Genomic DNA, 19,606 nt, shown 5'->3' with positions numbered 1-19,606 from the left:
CAAACAGGTCGGCCAAGGAAAAGAAAACAGTAGTTGATGACAGAAATATCGTGAGAGCTGTGAAGAAACCCCCCAAAACATCAGTAAGTGACATCACCAACGACCTCCACAGTGCAGGGGTGAAGGTATCACAATCCACTGTTGGAAGAAGACTGAGAGCAGAAATATAGAGGCCACACCAGAAGATGCAAACCACTCACCAGCAGGAAGAATCAGAAGGCCAGACTGAAATTTGCAAAGAAGTACAGAGATGAGCCACAAGAGTTCAGTAACACAATCTTATGGACTGATGAGACCAAGATTAATCTCTACCAAAGTGATGGAAAGGCCAAAGTGTGGAGAAAGAAAGGAACTGCTTATGATCCGAAGCATACGAGCTCATTTGTGAAGCATGGTGGAGGTAATGTCATGGCTTGGCTGCTTCTGGAACAGGCTCATTAATATTTATTGTTGATGTAACTGATGATGGTAGCAGCAGAATTAATTCAGAAGTGGACAGAAACATTTTGTCTGCCAATTTACGGAGAAATGCATTGAAAGTAATTGGGAGGAAGTTTATCATGCAGCAGGACAATGACCCAAAGCACACTGCCAACAAAACAAAGGACTTTATCAGGGGAAAAAAGTGGAAGGTTTTAGACTGGCCAAGTCAATCACCTGACCTTAACCCTGAGCATGCATTTCACCTCCTTAAGAGGAGACTGAAGGGAGAAACACCCCGAAACAAACAAGAACTGAAAGAAGCTGCGGTAAAAGCCTGGAATAGCATCACAAATGAAGAATGCAACAATTTGGTGATGTCGATGGGTCGCAGGCTTGAGGCAGTTATTGCAAGCAAGGGTTATGCCACCAAATATTAAATGTTATTTACTTTAAGATTATTTGTTCCATTACTTTTTCTCACCTAAGAATGCTGTGGTCTAATACAAACGGTGATATGTCCTAAGTTGTTTAACACATCTAGATGTGAATACCAGGAAATGACAGCTGAAATTCTGAACTCTTGTCTCATACTCATCTTTTGATCTTAAACCCAGATGTCTTCGGTAAACAACAAAAACAAAGGAATTGGCCTTACTGTTCCAATACTTTTGGAGGGGACTGTACATTCCTTGTAGCAAACCAGGGACTATTTCAGCAAAACACATATATATGTCAAAAGTAACACAGGTTAAAAGTTGAGGACGGTTAGACATATTGTATAAATCTGGCACCGTTCACATGTTTCGCCAAACTCACTTCTCTCATGTGGTTGGTTGTACCATACACAGTGATTTGGCATCATGGCTTGTGTGATCCCATCGCAAGATGGTCTCTGGTTCAGCTTTGACTTTCTCGCCCCAGATTTCTCCACCTTCACGCCTTGGGAATGTAGAAGTCAGGCCGTGTGTGGTATACACAAGATTAGGGGCCTTAGGGGTATGTTGATTATGGCTGTGTGAGTGACGGGGAGATTACAAGGGGGAGCTCAGACTCTGAATAATCCTGCTCCAGACTGCAGTTGGAGCAGGGATGTAACCCCCCGCTAAACTCAGCATTTCTTCCTTTTAAGGCTGACTCATGCTTTCAAAATGTAAATTTGTAATGAGGTACTGATCCAAGCTAAATAGCGATAGTGTACTGTAAAGACAAAACCCCTCAATTTCTAAAAATACGATTTTGTTCTTGAATGCATTCAGTAAACTGTATTGTTACAATGTGTTTTAGAAAACTACTGTTGTGGTAGTTATTGTTCCAACTTCATAGGTCCTTTTTTTATTTATAACCACATCTCTGTCTGAGAAACATGCATGGAAATGTCAGGAAGACAGCGTCCTTGTGCGCTAGTTAATGTCATGCTCTGTACATTTATTATGAATGTGTGTACATGTTTTTCTTTTCTCTTCTGTCTCAAACTCATCTGCTGTTCCAAAATGTATTTCATATTCTTCATTGTGTTTTCTTTCCTTTAGTCTTTTGAGGTCAATGACCTCCTGCAGGCACTGAACTTCTCCAAGGTCCTAAACTCCTTAGTTGCTCTTAACAAAGCTACTGAAGGTAAGATTATTGTGTTTATATTAGGGCTGCAACAATTATTTTGGTCCAGAAAATGGTGAGAAATGTCGATCAGTGTTTCCTAAAGTCTCAGATGTTTTGTTTTGTCCACAACCCAAAGATATTCAGTTTATTGTCATAGAGGAGGAAAGGAACCAGAAAATACTCACATTTAAGAAGCTGAAATCAGAACTTTTTTTTCTCTTAACAATTACTCAAACCGATTAAATGATTATCAAAAAAGTTGGAGATAAATTTATTAGTTGACAACTAATCGATTAATCATTACTAGTTTTATATTCATGTTTGTGTTTGTAATCATGGGCACACTTTTCATATTTGCAGTCTTTAAATTTTTTTATCATGTTTGTATAAGTGACATAAGTTTATGTTTTTGTTCATATTGTTATTAAAAGTAGTTCTAATGGTGTGGATATTGGCATCATATGCGATAATGTCATTATGTTATTGTATATAATTTTGATAAATGCTCTTTAGGTTTATTGTTAGCATTAGTATCATTATCTTACAATGGTTTCAAATGAATTTTAGAAATTAAATTGTTAAACTAAAGTATTAATTTAATCACTGTGTGCAGATTTAGGTGTTTCTGGGGACGGTGTGTGTGTACCGCACTCCGCAACATTGAGGATCAAGTCATTTGACTCTCTGAACACTCAGAGTCGCTCTTCTAAACTGCTGCAGCCTCAGTATCGCAGCCTGGTGAGTTACCATGAAGATATACAAAACTGATATTCGTCTGTAATGATAATGAAGATGTTTATCCACCCACCCTCTCTGACCACGACTAGTAAATAATGTGCCATCTTCCCTGTCTTCTTCTTTCTCAGGACATGTCAGAGGGCAGTGGGTGTGGCCACGTGCTGGTCAAGGCACGCTTTCCCTTCCAGCAGACCAATGAGGACGAACTCTCATTCTCCAAGGGCGACATCATCAGCGTGAGCCGGCAGGAGGAGGGGGGCTGGTGGGAAGGCTCGATCAACGGCAGGTCTGGGTGGTTCCCCAGTAACTATGTACGGGAGCTGAAAGGAAGCGGTGGGTCCAGCTCTTGTTGCTTCAAATGTTGTACACCATTAAGCTCCCAGAAACCTAACTAGTTCCTTATTGTTGTTTTGGTCAGTTGATGGTTTGGTTACCTTTCTTGCAAGTCCTGTGTTAACATCTGTAACTTGTACTATTCTTGACTGCATTGATTTTTATACAACAGCTTGTTTATGAAATATTTTGCATGTGCTTCCACCCAGACAGCGAGATAAGAGCTAATAATATTATATTGCTGTTCTAATTTGAATGGCAGTAAAATAAACATTCACTTTCTTGTGTTAAACATAAAGCACATACTACTGTGTATCAAACGTTTTAGTAGACCCAAGTGTGTAAGATTTTCTCAAAGCAGTGACACAACCAAACACACACACACAGATTCACATGAACAAACGGACTTCCTGCAGGTCTGTTTTTACTGATAATGATTTACTACCTTGTTTAGTTGTATTGTGATTTCTTAAGGAAGTAGAAAGGCCTAATGATCCTTGAAACACACTTTAACCTGCTGCTAATTTGTGTGTAGCTTTCATTTTGGTTCATTAGATTAGAAATTCCTCAGGGATTAAGGACTTGCATAACTTTCTTTAAGGACTGAAGCTGGTGTTGTAGTACTCAAGACCGGTCTCAAGATCACTTTTTGATGGTCTTATTCTCGTCTCGGACTCAACTGCATTTGTACTCAGTCTTGTTTCGGTCTCAGACATTGAGGACTCTGGATTTTATTTCAAGACCAGTCAAGACCATAACTTTGGGAATATCAATAAATTGCTTTTGCTTTGTCTGATGTATTTATTAACATTCTAACTTTGACTGAATGTAAAACGGATTGCTTAAAGTGCAACCAATAACCCTAATTAAAAATGTGGTGTTCCCGTTAACGACTGCCACCCCTCCCCGTGATAGTAAGCATGGAAAAGGAGTGTTAAATAAAGATGCTTACGTTGATTTCAGCTGTCAGTGTTTGTATGTGGGTGCTTTAATGGGAATGTGGATCTTTCAGATCAATTTCAGAAGTACCTATGATCTCATTCCACACTGGTCTTGGTCTTGACTCGGGCTTGCCCTCTCTCGGTCTTGGTCTTGTCTTGGCCTCGGTATGGGCGGTCTTGACTACAACACAAATTGAAGACATTAAATTCAGAGACTTTGAGTTTATATTACGGAGTGTGTGGATACATCGAGAGAAGATGAAGCCATTTTAAGCTTATTTAATAGATCTTTGTCCACTCCTGGGTTTGTTTCATCTAAATCAACAAGAATCTAAATGTATCTAAACTTTTCATTTTTGTGTCACAACATTTTATTCACAAATATTCACAATTCCAGATAATTGCTGCGTTTATAAATGGTGTAAAGATTTTTATTTTTACATTTTATGATTGATGAGTTTTTCATAGTAAATAAGAATAAGAATAACATAGAAATTAATTTGCATTTTGACCTCAAACTGAACGCTGTAGACTTCTTGAGGCTGTTACCTGCTGCCTCCTGTGCTTGTAAGAGCCATTAACCTCATGTCTTGTTTGACTGTGTTGGGTGGTTGTGTTGCTTTCCGAGGAGGGAAGGCAGGAACGAAGGAAGGAAGCTCAGCAAGCACACAAAGACAGGAAGTTCCAGACCTGCTGTATAGAAAAGAACTTCCTGACTTGCAGCAGAAAACAAGGCCCATGATAACGGTGCACAGAGGAATGGCAGTAGATTCATATGGCCAGTGGGAGTTGTTTTATGTGAGATAGCAAGATTGCACCGGAGGGAAACTGCACAATGATTGTGGTGGTTTGTCAAGTAAAAAGTGGTGAATTTGAAGCTGCACATGCCTGTCATCTTGTTTTACTGGCATAAATCATTGTTATTGAAACTGAGCTTTGGTCTGAAGAAGACTCCTAACAAATGAATAGCAAAGACCAAGATTAGGGTTAAAAGAAAAAAGAAAAGCAAGGCGAAGAATACCTCTCTATATGTTTTATAGTATCCTGATTATAGCAGATTCAGCTTCAAGTAGCCCTTTACTTTCAGATAAGTCTATAAAGGACATTATGCTACCCATTGTCTAGAAAATGCTTGTTATTCTTCTGACTTTAAATTGCATTACTCCAAAGGACAATAGTAAAGTGAAGGATATGACAGCATGCGGTAATGTTGGCCATACAATGCTGAAAAAAACAATAACGAGGACAGGGAAATGACATGACATTGTGGAGTCAGTAAATTAAAGCATTCAGTCATTGGCTGTCCCACATTTTGTAGAATGTATGTTCACAACGTTGCCCTGCAGTTAGGATATGTGGGAGACATTTTTTCCATGAAATTTTATTGAATGGGGGTGACAGTTTGGCCACAATGAGAGTTGTAATTTTTCTAGTAAGACACACCAGATCCAATTATGTGAAGGTAATCACAGACAGACTTACAATGTATTTTTAATTTTATATTCCTTTTGTAGCAGACAGTGGAAGAGATTTAAATAGCTTTAATGTGGTTTTGCACATCTATCTCTTTCAGCTATGTTTGTTGCAGTCTACCCAGTTACTATTGTTTCCAAGCCAAACAGAAACCTCTGTCACCGATAGGAGCAAAACATGTACTATTTTGACTATTTTCCTCACCTTAAGTGTAACTTGATGTTGCATTGTTATTGTGTGCATCAAATCGCTGAATTGTTCTCTCCCTCTTTCTTGCTTTATAGACAAGACATCAGACAAGCAAAAGTCTGGGACACTGAAAAGCCCCCCCAAAGGTTTTGACACCACTATCATCAGTAAGACCTACTACAATGTGGTAAGCATTATTCTTAAGAAACTGTGTGTGTGTGTGTGTGTGTGTGTGTGTGTGTCTGCATGCATGTGTGCATTAAAACTGATTTAAAACATAGTGGTCACAGATAGATACAACAGTTCCACCCAGAAATGAGTCTATCTCTGCTGCTATAGCTTTAAGGTTAAACTAATGGGGTGATGTGTGTGTGCTTTTTGACTGTTACGATCAATTATGTTTCATCCACACATCCAATTAATGATGGTGTGGTTGTGTCTTTGTGTCTGTATGAGCATTTGTGGAGGCTGCATGGCACCCCTGCGTGTTTTGTCTGTGTGTGAGTGTAGCAGATGTAATGTAGGTTATTTCTTCCATTCCAGTGATTTCTGGGGCAGCCTTGCCTTAGGGTTGGCTTCTGTCAGTGTGTGTGTGTGTGTGTGTGTGATTTTTAATAATGCAACAAGCTGCCCCGCAGTCTCTCTAGACAGTCCATCTTTGGTTTCGGGTACCTGAGTCTCTCTTTCTCACACACTCACTCACTCATAGACCCTGCCTGAAGTCAAAGCTGTTCCCAGACAGGAGTGCAATATAAAAAAAAAAGTTTTAATAAAAAGGTTTTTTTTTTTCTTCTAACTGAGAATCCCAAAAAGCTTTCCAACAGAAGCTTGTTTAAGTAGAAGATGCAGGCTTTGGGCTTTTTTGGGCCACGCTTTTGTTTCAAGTTTGAAAATACCAATGTTTTCCACCGTATTCTTCTTGCCAGTGTCCTCTTACACATCAATTTTTATTGAAAAATGAATACATAAAAATGTTATATAGATAAATAATCTTTACTACCCCCTGACCCGAGGGGAGACATAGCAACATGTGTTATTAAATGCAGCAGTTCATTATTAGAAACATTCCTGAAAGGTTTCGGATGTTGTGGACAGATTAGCCAATTGTCCTGTGGGGTCGGACCTGTGGAAAGCTACTCCAGTCGGTTTTACAGCTCCAGCTGAGTCGGATATCTCTCTCCATTAGCTTAATGCAAAATCCATCTCTCACTAAAAAGCGATTTAGCAGGATATTGTGTTAGGGTCTCGTTTTATTTCCGGAAATGTATTCTGAATGATGCAGACAGAAAAAAGAAAACTAATTGTTGTCACATGAATGGAAGACAATGTGTGTGCTTTGATGAGGATAATGCTAATTACCAACACATTCAACCAAATTTTACTTTTGAATTATGTATTTTAACTTAACTTTTATCAGCTGCAGAGATTCATTGGCTCTTGTTGTATTCTGTTTCACCCTTTAAAACAATGAACATTTTTTTATTATCTGTTAATCCAGCAGATATTTTCTTGACAAACAGATTAATCAATGTTATTAAATAGTGAAAACTGTTACGGGGTGTGGTGTGTGGACAGAGAGGACCCAAATGCAGCATTCAGAGGGAAGGAGGTTTATTGGGGGGAAAAAAGGGTGAGAGGGACTGGAGGGGAGGGAGAGGAGGACGTCGGGGAAGTACTGGCACGGGGAACCAAGGACACAGGGGCCAAGGAAGCGAGGAGAGGCAGGGGAACAGGGAGGACGCCGAGAGGGAGGTCCGAAGGGGAGTGGGCCAGTGGATGAGCCCAGCCGAACGGAGGACGAGGGTGAGTGTACCTGGGAGGGAAACAAACAGAGAGACAAGGTTAGGGGGAGACAATGACAAGGCACAGGGTAAGTTTGAAAAAACAAGAAACGTGAAAGCCTGAACACAGAAGTGGCACCAGGTATGGAGCAACGACGATCAAGCCAGGATGGTGTGGAGAACCGGGGTTGAAATACAGGCTGGGATGAGGTTGATTACTGGCAGGTGTGGCAGGCTGACGAGGTGGATGATGGGTTGCAGGTGCAGGTAGTTGGCTGGGCTCAGGAGCAGAGGGAGAGAGAGCACACAGGGGAGAAAACACAGAGAGGCGGGCAGAGAACAGGAAACCAAGGAAAAAAGCAGAAGAACTGATAAAAAGTAGAAAAAACCAGGACACTCACCGTCAGCCGGGCAGCCACCACAACAGAAAACGCCCATAACAGTATTTCAGATGTCATGTGATGTCTTTAAATGTCTTCCTTTGTCCAACAAACAGTACAAAATCCAAAGATGTTGAGTTTACCATTATATAAAACAAGTTAAAAAGTGACTCAAACAATTATTAATGATCAGAATAGTCGATGATTACGTTAATTCTGCTTCTCATTTTCATCGTTGAGCCTAGCTGGTGCACAAAAATGTTTGGAATATTTTATATTTTTTGGAATAAATCTTACGAAGTAATATGATAATATGATTATGATATGATTAATATGTTAATAGTACTTTCATCAATAAGTTATGGGAATGGGAATTTTTATGGGCAACAGCATTCAGCACTGCCATTTTAAAACTGCTCTCATATCTTTTCCCATTATTTATTCTTTGAATCACTCACTGTAATAAATATAAATGTGTGTGTATGTGTATGTGTGGGTCATGTCAGGTCCTACAAAACATCCTGGAAGCAGAGAGTGAATATTCGAGGGAGCTACAGAGTCTCCTGGGCTCATACCTGCGCTCACTTCACCCCACAGACAGGTGGAGTTATTTTTACACTTTCTATTGTTTATTCAGTCAGATTTTTGTGGTAGAGGTACACACATGTCTAGCAATATCTAATGCAATACCAGTATATACACGCTGGATGTTATTTACAGTATCAGATTTTACATACAGTTTATTACAAAATGCATTGCACATGATTTACTATCCCTGTACTATATCGGAGATTGGCAGGTATATTGATTGATTTATAACAGCATTTCTTTGAAAATGTGTGATCCATTTTGATTGGATTACATACAAACATGAATTGATATAATTCAGAGTTTATCTGTTTTATCTGTGTCAACCATTAGAAATCAATCTGATCTGGAGATCATTTACGTTAATGTACAAATATATATGTAACATATTGATGAGAGTTAGAGCCAAGAACTGTATTTAATCATAAATATCTGCTCTCCTCTGTCTTGCAGACTCAGCAGTGTTGACATCAGTCAAATTCAGGGGAATCTGGAGGAGATCTCAATCTTCCAGCAGATGTTGGTTCAGTCCTTGGAGGAACATACAAAGTCAGTTCACTGATCTCACACAGGGTTCCAAAGAACTTGCTAAAAAGGCTTTTTTGTAATGCAGTGTTGTATTAATCGATAAGTCGACAAAAATCAAGTTTTGTTCAAATCGATATTTTGTTCCAGTCATTTTCCAAACAAAATTGTCAACCTTGAAATGTGTGCGTTTGCAGCTTTTCTTAGTTTGGTCAGAGAAAAGCACATTAAATGACACCAAATGTCTAATATCTTTGGGGTCTGGGTCAGACAAAACAAGAAATTTGAAGATGTGTCCTTGTGTTTCCGTGATACTGTGTTAGACATTTTTCACCATTTTCTGACATCTTACAGACCAAATAATTAATCAATTAGTTGAAATATTAATAATGATAATAATAATAATAGTTAAAATAAGCAGAATAATGGATGACAATGATTGATAGTTGCAGCTTTTGTTGATAGTATATGTAGCCTTGTAAAAACAAAACCCTGATCATGCTAACATCCGGTTTAACAAAAAAAACAAAAACATCCTACAGCTTCACTCCAAAACAGAGGGCTGCAGTGTGGAATGAAGCACATATCTGACATTTGCTTGAATGTCGACAGTCATTAAAGCAACAGCAACATCTAGTGGTAGACTGAAGTTATCAGTCTGTCTGTCTGTGCCCCTGTGTAACTGCGGTCCAGACAGCAGCAGGTGTCTTTTTAAAGTGATCAAGAAAATCTTTTTTTTGTACATTCATTATAGACATTTTGAGTCCCTTAGGACTAACTGATGCCCCATAATTGTCATTCAATCAAATCTTTATTCTTATGTGTGATTAAATATGGCCGTCTAATGTGTCATTTGTGTGTATAGACTTCCAGAGAACCAGCAGAGGATCGGCGGGTTCTTCCTGAATCTGATGCCCCAGATAAAGATAATCTATGTGGCCTACTGCTCCAACCACCCGTCTGCTGTCAACGTACTCACACAACACAGGTACAGTTAGAGAAATACTGTGTTTGCAGGCGTGTGCATGTATTTAAACCACAAAATCAAATATTCTGCTCTAAAGAGATAACAAGAACTTGTGTGTTTGTTCCAAAAGTATGTGAATATAGTTGTTTGTGCATCACAGTGAGGAACTGGGGCAGTACATGGAGTCAAAAGGGGCGTCCGCTCCAGGGATCCTGACTCTGACCACTAGTCTGAGTAAACCCTTCACCAGACTGGAGAGATACCCAACGCTGCTGAAAGAACTGGACAGACACATAGAGGTTAGCTTCAATCTATCTGTCTCTGTGCGTGATTATCCAAATAAACCAATAAGCAATTTTTTGTTTTTGACCTGTACAAATAAATGTTGTTATTTTTCTTCTAAACAAGAACTTGCCAGGACCTAAATCTCCATGCATGATATTGGTAAAAAAAACTTCAGCGTGTTTCCATGTTTTTTTCTTTGTCATTGTCTTAGGACCAACATCCTGACAGAGCTGATCTCAACACTTGCATAATCACCTTTAAAAACTTTGCAGTAAGAAACAAACACACATAAACATGTGTTTATTCTTATAACAGTTAAAACAATAATGTTTTCCGGTAACTGTTAGTTGTGACTTTCTTTGCTATTTTCCTGAAGGATTACTCAAAGCATCTCATGTTCAAGTCAATCTGTCATCACCTTTATGTGTAATCTACTAATAGGAGACAGTGGTGATGATTCAAACATATCTCTTTTGTGCATTTTTGTGTCTTTGAATGTTTCTGTCTGTGTGTTTGTGTGTGTTCAGGCTCACTGTCAGGAGGTGAGGAAGAAGAAGGACCTGGAGTTGCAGATTTTAACAGAGCCAATCAGAAACTGGGAGGGGGATGACATCAGAACCCTCGGCCCTGTTCTCCACATGTCCCAGGTCACAATCCACACGCAGAACTGCCAGGTACTCATCAGAGCCTCCAAACAATTTAAACTACGCCCTGAGACCATCCTTCTTTACAGAACAGCTTTGTATGTGGTTGATTGATCTGACCTGCCAAAAGAAGAGTAGAGTTTTGATTTACTGGAGGAGAGCTAAGACAAACTGACCCAAACAGGTGTGGTTAAGCTCGAGTGACATCAAAAGAGTACGTAAAAGGTACTTTGTTTGTTTTTCAGGAGTCAAATGAACGCTACCTTGTCCTCTTCCCTCACACTCTGCTTGTGCTGTCTGCCAGCATGAGGATGAGTGGATTCATCTATCAGGTATGTTTATACTACATGAGATTAAACTTTAAATCATAACTTCTGTATATGTATATGCCTAACTTACACCCATTATAAGTAGCAAACAAATGTGCAAATGTGTGTCTCTGTAGGGGAGGATGCCACTGTCAGGAATGCTCATCTCCAGAATAGAAGACGGAGACAACCTGAGGAATGCTTTTGAAATATCCGGTCAGCCCGTTGTCTCATTTAGCTAGTAGACCTTGAGAATTGAGCTCATTTATAGAATATGATTGTTGAAGACATGTTTAGGCTGGATACATGAAAGGTTAAAAAGGGAAATTTGCTATTCACAGGCAGGTGAATACCAAATAACACTTTGTTTCCACTGTGTTTACATTTGTAGTCCTTTATTATGTAATCTGTATACAGTGTTTATTCTAAGGGTGTGTCCGCAATCAAAGATATGTCTCTCTGTTCACAAGCAATTTATGAACTAGTTCACCAGAAGTCAGTGCCCTTTCTCTGTGAGTTGGTCAAAGACATTATAAGATAGTCAATGTGCCCTTTTTCCTTTTGACCACATGGAATAACTGTGTTTGTCTGTACATTTCTACATTTGTTTTTGTGTGTGTGTGTGTGTGTGTGTGTGTGTGTGTGTGTTGTCATGCAGGTGGCCAGTGTGAGCGGATGCAGGTGGCGTGTAACAGTCAGCGCGACCTACAGGACTGGCTGGACCTTCTCACCAAACACACACACTCGCACAAGCCTCAGTCCGTCTGTCACACAGTAAGTCTCCAGGTTTTTCAGAATAATCAATTAAGCAGTTAGTCAGTTGATCCTCATCCTCATTACTGCCGCCATACATTCTCTCCTCTCTTTCCTTTCCTCTTTTCTACTCTACTTTCTACTCTTCTGCTCTTCTCCCAGTTGCCCTCTCACCCCGCCACTCCCTCCAGACACTCAGAGTCTCGTGGAGGGAGCATTGGAAACACCTACCACACCCTTCCCCATCCCTCTTCATTTGAGACAGCCCACAACAGCAGCCCAATGTGGGGACCCCTCGAGCCACCGAGTACCCCCAAACCCTGGAGCCTGAGCTGCCTACGCCCTGCGCCTCCACTCCGGCCCTCAGCTGCTCTCTGCCAGAAAGAGGTGCTAAATATACTAAAATGAGTCAACACCATATTTATACTTTCCAGACTTTATATGTTGCTCGAAGTTGTTTTTAAGAAGATAGGGAGCAATATTTTAATTAAATTTTTTTTCCCAAATTCAGTCACTTGATCTTAAAAAGTTCTTTTAAATTGGAATTGGAGCTACATTTCTACAGTGCCTATTTCTGCGTCTCTGTGTTGTAGGATCTGAGTAAGAGTCCTAAGAACATGAAGAAACTGCTGCCTAAGAGGAAGCCAGAGAGGAAACCTTCAGAGGAGGACTTCACGGTAAGAAAAAGTAAGTATGAAACTCACAAGCACATCAATTACATAAAACAAATGGCTAGACAAAAATAATATAATAATATATTAAGCTTTAATGAAACTGGTAATGTTTGCTTAACTTCCATTTTCGTCACTGCCCAAAAAATGGTTTTATTTAATACATTTTCATCACATTTAAAAATTAAAAAAGCCCACATATTTTAACAAACTAATAACAAATGACACATGTCCAGGCTTTAAGAATAATGTTTATGGACTTCTACTACTTCTAACTACAGCTACAGTCAGCTGTTCTGCAATGCTGCAAAGAACTTTACATCTCCAACATGGCTGCCAGAGGGTGTGTTGCTGAAAGTCCACTGTTTGCGGTATTTAAGGAGACCTGAATGCTTTCTTTTCTCCATCTTTCTCCACCATCTCCCCTGTCCTTCTGCCCATTTTCATTGTTTCTCAGGTACAGCAGCTCTGGAGGAGGATGCTCAGATACTGAAAGTGATTGAAGCCTACTGTACCAGCGCCAAGACACGACAGACTCTGAACTCCAGTGAGTGTACTGCACACACACCCATCAGCACACTGACATATGACTATATGGACAAATGTACCCTATCGAACACCTTTGTGATGAACTAGAACAGATATTGCGAGCCAGGCCCTCTCTTCCTACATCAGTGTCTCTTTTGGATGAATGGGAAACAGTTCCCACAGACAAACTCCAAAATCTTGTAGAAAACCTTTCCAGAAGAGTGGAAGCTGTTATAGCTGCAAATGGGGACCAACTCCATATTAATGTCTATGGATTTAGAACTATATGTCATAAGAAGAAATGTGTAGGTGTCACAGTACCTTTGTCCATATAGTGCAGTGCTCCCACACAACTAGCTGTCTTATTGCAAACCACTGTCTGTTCTCTGCTGTCAGCTCTAACAATGATTTCTCTCTCCTCTCTTTTCATGTCTTCCCTGCGTCCCTCTGCTTTCCTCATCCTCCAAACATTGTTTTTTTTTTTAAATACTTCATCCTTGCTCTTGTTTGGTTTCATCACCATCCTCCTCCTTTTATTCTGAATGCTGTTTTACTCTTGTTTCCTTAAATTGGACATGATTTATCCCACACAAACCTTCTGTTTTCCTTTTATTTCTGGTTGCATTTGGTTCAAATCTCATATTTTAAATTAATGTCCACAACCACATTATGGTTTGTCCCAAACCCTCCTCCTTTATCCAATATGGTTTGTGCGCCTCCCCTCATCCCTCCAACATCCAATTTGTTTTTTTCAAACCCCATCTGTTGCGGGTTACATTATGGTACAGCCTGGCAAGGGACTGACCTCATGCACAACCACGTGCTCGCCGACACCAGCCTCACCATTGCTGGTTGCTCCGGCAACCTGCCTTGTTCTGACCAGTCAGAGGACTCGGATTATGACAGTATCTGGACCGCCCATAGTTACAGGACTGCCTCATTTTCTCGTAAGATATCAGTGTCGCAAACTACTGACATGCTAGCAAACTAGCTAGCTTACAACTAAGGATGGACATATATATCTATACGTCATCCCAAACCTTTAACCTGCTGTGTCTATGTGTCTACTGTATATTTTAGATACTTAGTATTTGTCTTTGTGTATAAGCCTGTGTTTCCCATGAGTATACACTAGCTTCAGTAAGCACAGAGTAACAGTCCTCATTACAGTTTCTTGGTTTCACACATTCAGACTAATCCGCCAGTGTGAAAGAGACATTTTACGTCAGCAAATTGTCAAAGTGATATCATCTGGTGTTTCCTTACTTGTAGTTTTTAAGGCACCATATCCTAGTGTCCAAGTAAAATATTTGTTTGTTTGTATACGTGTTTGTTTGTGAATTGTGAAGGGTAAAGAACTTAACACTGTTGTTACCGTTCAATTAGGCTCGAGCAGGAAGGACGTACACATGTTGTTCCCAGAGGAGGAGAAGATTATAGTGGAGGAGACCAGGAGCAACGGACAAACTGTAGTGGAGGAGAGGTGAGAGAGGAGAACTGAAGGTGTGTCTTTGTGTGTGCTGTACAGTATACTGAATGTGAACTAACGCAGATAAGTAAGCTACTGCAGCATCAAAATGCAAGACACTAATTCAAATATAGAAAATACAACAAAACCAATCACAGCACACAGTAAGTAGAAACCCCCCAAATATAAAATGAAAACCTTCAGTGTAGACATTCACAGCATGTATGCAGGGGGTGGATATTAGTTTTGTATTTTTAAATATTTATTTATTTACCAGTGACAATGCACATTAATCAACATTTCAGTTGACACATCTATTGCCATGTTTTCATTCAATTGGCATGCGAATTTTGAGCGTACTTTTGAAATGTCGACATTGAAACAACAAATAAATTTTACAAATTGCGAAATGTGTGCGTTTCTATCAGCTGGTTTGGAGCGAATAAACAATGCTACGGCAAGTGTTGTTACGTCAGTAGTTGACGTTAGACATGGCTGTAATAAACAAAGACGTATGGGTTCCAAACCAGAAACAAAACCAGTCGCATCAACCTGATGGCCATTGATCTGAGAAAAATGGGGAGATGTCCTCAGAAATGTGTTACAAGCGGGCAAACTCTTACCAGCCATGTCTCGCACGTAATGGGAATATCCGGTGTTACGGTCATTTATGCTTAGAAAAGAGGTGGATGCAAATCTCGGCAGGTAGCCTACGAAATTTGATCTGCCGAATTATGCATCCACCTCTTTAGGTCCTTTTCAGACACTTTGCTGTGCTGATTGATCAAACGGCGTTATCACCACATATATCTACTGAATGTCAAGCAATGGTACTTCTACTAAGACTCAGTGGTTCTCAACCTTTTTTGAGCCAGCGCCCCCCTATCCATTATCCAGATCCCTTACCGCCCCCCAAGTTTGCTATGTCAGAACTTATTCGGGAAAAGTGTTTCCATCTCCCATTTAGCGCATTAACTCTTTTTCGACAAGGGCAAGAACCACCTCATACGAGTGTAAAAAAAAAGTGTAGAATTTTCCATCAACCTTTTCTAATGCGATACTTCAAAATGCGCATTAAGAAACGTTGATGGAAACACAGCTAATGTAAATGTGCTTCCGTTTGCTAATGAGCTAATTTTCATCCATAGTCCCTGAACAGGTATAAAAAATATATAAAAAATTGGTGCCTAATGTCATCAATACAATGCTGCAACACATTTGTTTGATATGAGTTTGATATGAGCTAAACAAAATAAAAAAGTAGTAAAAAAGAAAAAAACATACAATATATGACATTTCACACACATTGTGTGAAAATGTGTTGATGGTGTCAGTCCGTGGTATATCACTGTATCAGGCTGCAGTTAGTGTATGTTGAAATAAAACAGCTGTTCTGCTCCTGCAGGAGTCTGGTGGACACTGTGTACAGTCTGAAAGATGAGGTCCAGGAACTCAAACAGGTGAGTCTGCAGTTTTCTAAATGTATTGCTAACCAGGGCTTCTCCTTATCATCAGTTTTCTGCCCAAATGTCCCACTTCTTAGGGTTCAAACTTGGGTCCAGTAAGCCATAATGTGGCCAAATACATCTCTGACTATATCTGCATTATTAATTAGGGATGGTGTTTCATTTAGTCCAAACAAAAAATGATCTCATATTATCCCTTTACTCTTCCACTTGACTTCTCTCTCTCTCTTATCTTTCTCCAGGACAACAAGCGGATGAAGAGGACGCTGGAGGAGGAGCAGCGAGCAAGGAAAGAACTGGAGAGGATTGTCCGGAGAGTTCTGAAGAACATGAATGACCCAACCTGGGACGAGACCAACCTCTGAGATCAATATGCATCTGATCATCATGGACAAGACCAACCTCTGACTTTTAAATGATCAAATGATGAACAAGTGTGGACCAAGAGAAAATGCCTGCCAGCCATCAACAAAGCCATCCCAACTGACCGTAAAGCTGTGAAGCCAAATTAGCTGGTAGGCATGACTTCCTGTCAAGTTCCTTTACACTTTCAAACAGCCTTGTTTGGAGTGCTGACAAACAAATCAAATTTCCCTTATTTACTTGCGTGTTTATCTTTTATTGCGCTTTGTGCTTATATGCATTAATTATAAAATGTAACCGCTGCAAGGACAGTATTTTATTCACTTGCCTGGTGCACGAATAAGAACGCAGTGTGGGTTTATATATTTCAGAAATGTTAGAGCAGTATGTGAATGAAATTCCTCAATGAAACTTGAAATACAATTTTTTTTTTCATTAGCAGCTATTTTGTTTAAATTTCTAATGTTAAATCTTATTATTATGAAAGACAGCTTTAAAATTCTATTTTCTGGTCTAGGTTATTGATTCACAGTCCAACTATCTATACAGTTAGTTTATTTGTTATATCAAATACAAAGTGTAATAGGGCACTCAGTCACTGCATTTTAAGCTAAACCTAAATTTACCAGCACTTATAAGTGACCTGTGTGTTTTTCAGGATGAGATGGAAGTTCTCAGTGTGGTGTAAAAATTACTGCAGCTATGTCAAACATCTGACAGACCACCATATTTTATGGATCTACTGCATTGCTTTATGGGATATGTACATTTCTGGCCAGTGATTATTTTGATTATTTTTTAAGAATATAATAATTTTTGTGTGTCAGTAAGTTTTTTTTTTAACCCGGATGGAAAACTGAGACATGTAACTACTGTAACTGTTCTTCTACTTCTGCATACAAATGATTGTTTGGAGGCTAAACCTAAAGATAAACTGACTTTTGACAACGATCTGCTTTAGTTAACAGAAGACTAGATGATAGTATGTTCAATTCAATTCAATTCAATTTTATTTATATAAAATAAAATGTGAGCCTATCAAATTGTAAACATCTCAAAAATCTGTATTTATTGGAAAATTGTCTTGTTATTAAAGTGAAGCTGGAGGGAGATTTTCTCAGGAATTAATGTGACCATCAGGGAGTTTAAGCTTTCAGCTCCAGATTAACATCTATTATTTCATTTCATTTCTTATATTTAAAAAGCTATAGGAAACTTGATGTAGGATCATGTTACTTTCAAATGTGATGTACTGTGCAAAGCATTTGAAGATACAAAATCAGATACAAATAAAATCAAGAACAACGTGGAAATAATGCAAATGACCTCAAACAAACGCACCACAACGAATCCATGTGACTTAGGCTGCCATGGCTGCATGCAAACATGGCAGCACAGAAATCTCACAGGCATTCACTGGATGTTTGAGCCAAATGAGGTTTTAAAGACAAGAACTTAAAACAATACAGAGCAGCAAGTTCATCCCAACTAGAAACAAAATCGTGCTAAACACTGACGGAGTATGGACACACTACATGTGTGGAATGAGCTTATATATCATTTCCACCAGAAGATCAACTCCATAAATGACAAAACAAGGACTGTATTCCACTGCATGCATTTGGAATTGGTAGAAACAGAGAGGCCAATAAGCTGTTTAATCATTACACATGTCTGCCAACAGCCACAGAAAATATGTGTAGATAAACAGTATTGCTGCCAAGTCACAATTCATTTGGAAAAAGCGTGTCTTGCAGAATTAAAAAAAATTCTAACAGTTCCTGCTCTGCCTCGTGGACTAAACCTAGTTTACCAGCTAATTTGATATCCTGTTCTGCTGAAATTCACAAAATATCCTTTTCATTTGTAATAAAGCTCCTTAGAAGTTTCATGTTGAAAAATCAGGCTAAATGTACATATTTCACTTGTAATACTCCTTTTATTCAACATTTTTAACTTGTTCTAACCTTGTGGACCTACTGTCACCACTTTCTGCTCCAGCTTTCAATATTATGATTGTCAGAAGGAGAAACAATAAGTGTTTAAGCGGAGAGATACAATCAAATACATAAAATAAATATCTTCATGTTTTGAAGCCAGGCATAATACGGTATATACATACTGTGATATAAAAGTAATACAAACTCCTAATGTAACAGCCCAGAATGGAGAAACAACAATGTAAAAACATAATGTGATCATATAACAATATGGACACCAAATAGCATTTTGAGTTTATATTACATTTTTAATACAATATGCATGGTCGTCGCACTGTCAGAAGAGGCAGAGGAAGTGATTGCAGGTCTTTAGAAACCAGTTTAGTTGATTAAACACTTGGAAATGTCTGAACAATTAAACTGAAATGATACTGAGACATTGGTTTGTATAGGAAAATAGTGCATGGCTGTTCATTTTTAGTTTGTCTTAACTTGCTGCCCTTTCTGTTTCAAGACCAAAGTCCAAGCAATACAAACACTGGGAAATGCTTTTTTTTTTTATGATTGATGTCAATATGCAACCTACTGTAGAATGATTTCTTATTTTTATATTTGTGATTGTGGTTTTAGTCTTATGATTGTGGTTTTGATTTGTAACACTACTTGTTTTCTACTTGATCTGGTTGATCACACTAAAGATTTGTACAGAACAGCAGCATATTTCTCATGAACCAGAGGAGACGTGCTGTGGGGAGAAGAATAATCTTTGTTAAAGTTATTAAAAACTTCACCTACAGATGAAATATTACTGAAATCAGAAACCACACTCATGATGTAAGCCATGCAATACAGTATGCCAATTACTGATTCTAACTTATGTATTTAACTGAAAGTGACTGATGTAAATGTGATGTGTGTTACAATGTTATGGTGATGAAGGTGATAATAGTAGTTACTCTGATATGAATTGTCCCCCCTCTATTTATTTCACCCATTTGTCTGTGAATAAAATGTTGAATCAAACACTTATGTCTGTATGTCTATATTTCTATATTTCTATATTTATGATGTTGCTGATATAATGGACTATATATTTGAAGGAGTTTATTGTGTATGTAGAAGAACTGCAATACTTTATTTCCAGACTTTACCCCCAACACAAGTCTCTCTCCAGCTCTGACTCACGTTTCCACCGGCGTTTACCTGCAACAACTCGCCTCTCACGAGATTTCAGAGCAAGAATTGT

General features: G+C 38.9%; 1 protein-coding gene across 4 annotated transcripts in view; it reads left to right on the top strand.

The window, feature by feature from the left end:
- Positions 1-19,383, top strand: part of arhgef7b (Rho guanine nucleotide exchange factor (GEF) 7b) — a 24,158-nt gene extending 4,775 nt beyond the window's left edge. The window contains exons 3-22 of one of the 4 annotated variants that reach the window (XR_006826148.1): positions 1,953-2,037; positions 2,633-2,757; positions 2,886-3,090; positions 5,789-5,880; positions 8,361-8,455; positions 8,896-8,991; positions 9,833-9,955; positions 10,095-10,233; positions 10,431-10,490; positions 10,747-10,893; positions 11,109-11,195; positions 11,309-11,387; positions 11,830-11,945; positions 12,087-12,311; positions 12,518-12,611; positions 13,053-13,142; positions 14,510-14,606; positions 15,997-16,051; positions 16,300-16,572; positions 17,079-19,383. Coding sequence is in view for 2 of the 4 variants with exons in the window: in XM_046057433.1 (XP_045913389.1) it covers positions 1,953-2,037; positions 2,633-2,757; positions 2,886-3,090; positions 5,789-5,880; positions 8,361-8,455; positions 8,896-8,991; positions 9,833-9,955; positions 10,095-10,233; positions 10,431-10,490; positions 10,747-10,893; positions 11,109-11,195; positions 11,309-11,387; positions 11,830-11,945; positions 12,087-12,311; positions 12,518-12,611; positions 13,053-13,142; positions 13,912-14,070; positions 14,510-14,606; positions 15,997-16,051; positions 16,300-16,422 (2,292 nt within the window). In the remaining 2 variants the exon portion in view is untranslated. Of the gene's footprint in view, positions 1-1,952; positions 2,038-2,632; positions 2,758-2,885; positions 3,091-5,788; positions 5,881-8,360; positions 8,456-8,895; positions 8,992-9,832; positions 9,956-10,094; positions 10,234-10,430; positions 10,491-10,746; positions 10,894-11,108; positions 11,196-11,308; positions 11,388-11,829; positions 11,946-12,086; positions 12,312-12,517; positions 12,612-13,052; positions 13,143-13,911; positions 14,071-14,509; positions 14,627-15,996; positions 16,052-16,299 lie in introns of all 4 variants that reach the window. The other 3 variants (XM_046057433.1, XR_006826149.1, XM_046057417.1) reach the window with 3 other exon arrangements.
- Positions 19,384-19,606: the final 223 nt, after the last annotated feature.

This window comes from Micropterus dolomieu, linkage group LG01 (assembly GCF_021292245.1).
Source record: "Micropterus dolomieu isolate WLL.071019.BEF.003 ecotype Adirondacks linkage group LG01, ASM2129224v1, whole genome shotgun sequence".
NCBI classification, from domain to species: Eukaryota; Metazoa; Chordata; class Actinopteri; order Centrarchiformes; family Centrarchidae; genus Micropterus; species Micropterus dolomieu.
Note: the sequence above shows the minus strand (reverse complement) of the source record. Positions and strands in the feature narration are given on the sequence as shown.